General features: G+C 32.5%; 1 protein-coding gene across 1 annotated transcript; it reads left to right on the plus strand.

The window, feature by feature from the left end:
• Positions 1-4,679: 4,679 nt before the first annotated feature.
• On the plus strand, positions 4,680-6,735 carry LOC143047039 (orexin receptor type 2-like). Its single transcript, XM_076220026.1, has one exon. The coding sequence runs from the start codon at positions 4,683-4,685 to the stop codon at positions 5,715-5,717; it is 1,035 nt and encodes a 344-aa protein (XP_076076141.1). The 5' UTR covers positions 4,680-4,682; the 3' UTR covers positions 5,718-6,735.

Raw genomic sequence — 6,735 nt, forward strand, 5'->3', positions numbered from 1 at the left:
GCTTTAAGTTTTGTGTTAACCAGTAAACTCAAAATGTTCAAAGGGTCCGATGTGTAATGTTAGCTTTTTAAGGATGTTCGCTACTCTGTTAAAAAATAACAAGCTTTTTAAAAGATTATTATGAATTGATAGTATATTAATAAAGAAACTCAAAAAGTAGAAAAAAATGGAGGGTCCATGTGTTCATTTTCGAGATATAAGCCATTGAAAATTTGGCGGGAAATAATTCTCTCTAGATTTTTCATATATTTAACATTGGCACCTTATTTGTTTCAAAAACTATGAAAAAATAACAAGAATTTTATAAAATTTTAAAATATGGCTTTTTAAACTTTATGTTATAAAATTATGAAAAGAAAAGTAGGGGTTAGTGGGCAAAATTTTATAATGACAATACATGGATAAAACCAGAGGATTCTGAAAATCTGGCAAAAAATCAAAAAATGGAGGAGCCAACATCCTTAATAGTATGTTTTCCATACAGATGATTCAAAAAAGTGTACTGAAAGTAGGCTCACCGTTTTTTGTTTTGGTGTGCAAAGTAACAAAATATGGAGGAAAAAACCGAATACGTATCTGTAGTATGATTAATCAGGGATAATGAGAGCATATGCAAAGTAGAAGCTCCAAGAAGCCTGATTAGCTCACCTGTCAAATTTGCATAAAATTGATAAAATGCTTATCAAAAATAAAGAGAGATGTGAAAGGATTTCCGTTGATAAAGCTATTTACAAGAGTTCCAGTCATGCCGGATAAAGGTGATGCACAAAAACACTAAAAATGAGTACACATAATCAAGCAAGGACAATAACTCCTTTAAGAAATCAGCTAATAATTCTGGTAAATTTTGCAGTTTCTTTCAATCTTTCAAAGTTTCGGTTAAAATAAAAAAAAAAAAAGGTTAAAAATTTGCTTTTAAGGGAAATATATAACCTCTCTTGGGGGTCAACTGACGATTTTGGCCATGCAAATATATTTCAAGCTCAGGTCCTGCTGATCATTTTTATGCCTGATTGCAAATCGTTTTGAAGATAAAAGGCAAGCTCGCAATAAAAAAGGTGAAAATGGTCATTTAAGTGCAATAATTCCTTATGAAATGTTGTCTGACAGTTTGGTCTAAATGAATGTTATGCTGATCTTGACATTCTGAACATGCGTGTCCTGTATGATTAATGATTTTCTTAAGTTATATTAGTTTACAAGATAACTTATAGACAATACATCAATTCTGGGAACAGTATGTCAATATATATGTTCCTGATCAATTATATCCCATCTCCCTTTTTAACCATGCATGGCAGGTTGCCGTGAGTCATTTGACACATTTTTAAAGAGAAATATCATAAGGATGAGTGTGGCCAAGTTTGTTCAATCTTGCTCAGTAGTTTCAGATGTGATGGGGAAAAGCTTGCAAATATCAGTTTGGCAAGTTGAGCTTAAAAGAGAAGGACGAACTAGAAAGAAAGAAAGAAAGAAAGAAAGAAAGAAAGAAAGAAAGAAAGAAAGAAAGAAAGAAAGGCAGCAATATTTATCAACAATGACTACAATCAAGTGATGCGGATGCAAAAAATGAAAGATCTGATGATAAACACTAAAAGACAGACAGAAACAACAGAGAGTAACATTTTCTACAGATTAGTTGAGGTCCAATAACCAGTGATGTCACCTTCAAAACCAACAAGCCAAATAAACCGAAAAAGATAGAAAAAAAAAATCCCGTATAAAAACAAACCCAAAATCCAGCATTCATGCACCGACCAATAAAAAAAACCCCATTTTTAATCAGTTACTCAGTTAATCAGACCCGCTGTAGACTGAACATTCTTTTATAGTTGAATATAACGTACGAGTTTTTTTCATTGTTGAATGCCGTATGGTTCTCACACGAAACCCATACAGATACAGATACAGAGGCGGGGTTAAGGGTAAAGGGGACCCCTTTTGTGGAAAAGTTTTTAAAAGTATTTTTTTCTTAAGTCTAAGATTACAATAAGATATATTGCAACTTAAAGCGAAATAACTCCCTTTTATGTGAATTTCATACCTTTATGTCTTGATTTCATGATTATAATTTATTCATAGAAGTATAAATTCTACATATACATTTGCCCTTATGCACACGGTACTTTCGATGTGCTTACACAATTACAATGCCTTCTAAATCCCAAATTCCACAAGGTTTGGTTTTGTGTATGTCGTACTGAGGACAAGTCAGCAAACTGTCCCTCATCCCCTAAAAACAAGGTTCAATAATATAGAAGTAATAAGAAGCGACAAACAGTTGAACAAACAGCTATAGTGGTTCAATAACATTGTATTATAAAAATATAAAGTATAAACAACTTATGACTGGAGGGAAATGATGAAGATGTTTACTGCATGGACAATCACATGGTGAATTAATCCAACTTCTGATAAAAGATGTATACACACTTGGTATTCAATAGCTCCAGGCCCGTGTCTTATACAAATTAATAAAATATTTCATTCTGATGTCCAGTCATATAAAGTGTAAAGACCCTTTCATTTCGATCATTAAAATAAATGCGTCATCAAAAAAGTTAAAGTCTGTTCTAATTAAAATATACAGTGTATATACTTAGTAAAGAATTGAAGTATATATATATTTCTGAAAACAATTATAAAAAGTGCTCTAAATGGTACATGTTGATTTAAATGTTTATTTATTATAATATTTTGATTGTTGTATACTGAGGAGTCAGTGGCCCAGAAATAAATACAGGGCGAGAACAAAAAATATCAAACAAGAACAATACCGTGTTTGTGCCTGTTTTGAATCGGGCTTCTTGGAAGAACATATTCCGGTGCCAAAAAATCCTACGTGGACAAATTTATTCTTTGTTATAGTTGTAACCAATCAAAATGCATAAATATATGAAAATAAGAAGATGTGGTATGATTGCCAATGTGACAACTCACCGTACGGCCTTGAACGGAGCCCGTACCGCATGGTAAAAAATGGAAAACAACACGTTTAATAGTTTCATGCGTCCGAAGCGCTTTTCTGGATTTACCTTCATCAGGAGCGCTCAAAGCCAAACATTTGAAATCCATAGATGTATAAATACCGAACCCGTTGAAGAGCTATATGACAAAAAATACCTAAAATAAATAGTCAAATTCATCTAAAGTCAACTTTGCCTGAGGGAGTTGAAACCTTAGTTTCTTAATAATTTCAAAATCTATAAACGGATAATTTTAGAAAAGTTTGTTATATCATGTCAGTACCGAAGTACTGACTACTGAGCTGAAGATACCCTCGGGGTAAGCGACACAAGGTCCCGAAATGACAAATGGAAAACAGTTCAAACGAGAAAACTAAAGGCATATACTTAAACTATATGAATACATTCAACAACAGACTTACAAATGACACAAACACGAAACATTCAAAGATAAAACACAAATTCCCACTCATGCGAAACCTAATATAACATAATCGATATAAAAAAAAACAATGTATTTGCGCCACCCCTATTTGTGGTATTTTTTTTACTGCAAATAAAAATGAAAATGATAGAGGGACGTGACTGACTATTTGACTATAGAAGGGATTTCACTCTCTTTTTTTCCCTTGTCACTTTTAGAAGTTTGCCCGTTCCACTTTTCAGAGCGCTCCTTCATTACATATGTACATTTTCAATCATATGTGGAACGATCAATCACTGTGCACAGTTTGAATAATGTTGATGGCAATTCGTGGAGATGGAGATGAAAACACTTGGAACCCTCTATAACACTCATAACAACAATGATTAAGTTCTATAGAAGGCAAACACAAAAATCTGCTAAAGATTTGATATGCACCAACCTGTTCGATCCTCTGCGTTTCCTACGGACGGACTGAATGGAATTTTAATTAAGCATGTTTTCATATCTGTCGGCCAAGGTTACAATAAATACAATGAAATATAAAGATAAGAAGATTAATTGACAATAAGACAACTCCTTCACCAGAGACCGAATTGTCACCATACTGCCTTCAAAAATGAACAAAACCCATACCGCATAGGTTCTGATTCGTTTCTGTCCCGATACTTTTTCTAAAGATGCACTTTGGTTCCAATTTAACATTGCTGTAAATTATTTCCTGTTTACTAATAGACAGTAGCAATAGTTATCTTAATTTACCAAAATGTCAAGAGGACATACATTTCCTGTTTAATCTACCATCTCTATGTAACCTAATCAGGGTCGACATATATAGGATTAATAAATCTCATAAAATATATGTAATCATTTCATTATGAGGGATTTCCATGTCAGGTCAATTTGTGATAGCCAGTCCATTGAACTACTTATAAAAATTACTACAAAATGACCTATCTGCGCTTATTAACCTAGAAAGGACTATGGTAATATTATGTTATTTTGTCGTGTAATGATATTTAATGCTCTTTAATCACAGCAGTAGCTGGTTATAATCACCCCAAGGTTTCTTTAATTTTACGCTACATGGTCAAGATTTAACAATTTAGACGAAAAGTATTTAAATTCACATTTTATACATACTTAATACTTATAAATACTACCTACATTTCAGTTCTTAGGTCAGATGACCAAGTTTATACGACATTATTTTATATAGGCCTTTCCTTCTTTTCTGTCTGAGTGGTATTTTATAACATTTTGTGGATCTTTTTTATTTGATAATACTTAACATGGGTTCTAATTATAATCTTACACTACAGTGGAATCAAGATTATTACGACAAACTACTTCCGAGTGTTTTTCTTCAAGGTGTAATCTTTCTGTTTGGATTTATTGGAAACATAATTGTTCTCATGGTATATTTCTTTCGAATGAAAGCAAATCGAGACGACCGCTATTTCATTCCGATCTTGGCAGTTTTTGATCTAATATCTGGTACAGTTGCATCTGTGTTTTATGTATTGGAATCTATATATTTTGTGGATTTTCCATCGTCAGGACTATGTAAAGGTCTTCTTTTTGCAATGACAAGCACTTCCAGTTTATCGGCATTGCTTCTTATAGCCATTGCTGTTCAAAGATATTTGAAAATATGTAAGCCGCTAGGAGAACAAATGGACGAAGCAAAACGAAAAATATGTCTAACTGTTATCGTTATATTTTCTATTGTTAATTCGTGTCCTGTTTTACTCTTTTCTGGAAACAAATATATCGAAGGAGAATTCAATGGCTTGAACGTTACCGGATGGACGTGTTTTACTGGCTCTGGGCAATACCCAGACTATGAAGCAATTTATTATTACATTATATTCTTTTTAATGGTTGCAAACATACTTACTATTTCATTTCTCTATATCCCTATTGGACTTCAGCTATATCGACATATAAAACTAAAGGATTTACGACGACCAAGCATGGACATTGCTTCTACACAATTTGAATCTATATCGGAAACCAAACCAAGCGATGGAAGCACAGGCGAAATAACTCGCAAGAAAACTATGCACGCAAGCAAAATCAATTTCAACAGCATGTTTTTGACTATTATTATATTCTATCTCGTTTCTTACACACCAACTTGTGTTTTTCTAATCATAAGTAAATTAAACCACAAACTTTGGTACAATATTTCTACAACAGAGATGATAATCTACTTTATTTTACAAAGATTTTATGTGATAAACCACGTGGTTAATCCGTTGATATACGGATATTATGACTTGAAATTTCGCAAAGAGGTTGTCAGTCTTTTTCGTTGCTCATGATTCTTTGTACATACAGTCTTTTTTTTTTTTTTTTTTGTATATTTGTGTATTCTCAGGCTATTGAAAACATTATTACAGTTAGTTTGTAACGAGAAATTATTCATTTGTTCAATATGAAAATAGAAATTAGCGATGAAAAAAAAAAATACTTCTTACTAATCTTCCAGTAAAGAAGCAATGAATGGGAAAGAGAGCAAGTTTAATAAGATCAACTGGGACTTTACATTTTCCCAAAGAATGCTTTCTAATTTAAAGAAAACAAATTAACAATATGAAAGGAGAAATTATCGACAATTTTACGTCACTTTTTGTGGCGTTGAAATATATTCTTGTGACGCACAGTTCATAATTCTGTGTGCTGTATTTGTATACTGTCGTAAATTAATCTTATGTGATAGTTGTTATACTGTAGTTAAAACGTTGAAATGTACTACCATTTTGTTTATTTGTGTATTTTTATGTTCTGAATTTCCTCCCATTTATTTGTACTGTATTCCTGTCATGCAATGTTGTCATTTTAATAGTGGTATTTTAACACTGCCATATAAGCGGGAGGTTTCACTAGCCATAAAACTATGTTTAACCACATTTTTTCTTAAAATTTCCTGTACCAAGTCAAGAATATGGCAGTTATTATAAAAAAAAAATCCGTTTCTATGTAGGTTGGCGTTTATTTTTGTAGCAGTTCAGTGTTTCTGTTGTTCCGTTGATTTCCTCTTATAGTTGATTTGTTTCCCTAGCTCTGTTTTTGTTTGTGCCCCGGATTTGTTTCAGTTAATTCGATTTATGCCTATAGAACAGCGGTATACTACTATTGCCTTGATTTAAAATAAGATAAAAAGATGTGGTAAGATCGCCAATTCGACAACTATCTAAATGACATAGGTGTTAGAAACACTGAATTGGTTAACATATGGCCTACAATAATAAACAAAACCCATACGGCATAACAAGCTAAATAAAGGGCGTCGGTACTATTTATAATGTAAAACAATTCACACGAGATCTAGAAAACCAA

This window comes from Mytilus galloprovincialis, chromosome 9, assembly GCF_965363235.1.
Source record: "Mytilus galloprovincialis chromosome 9, xbMytGall1.hap1.1, whole genome shotgun sequence".
In the NCBI taxonomy this organism is placed as follows: domain Eukaryota; kingdom Metazoa; phylum Mollusca; class Bivalvia; order Mytilida; family Mytilidae; genus Mytilus; species Mytilus galloprovincialis.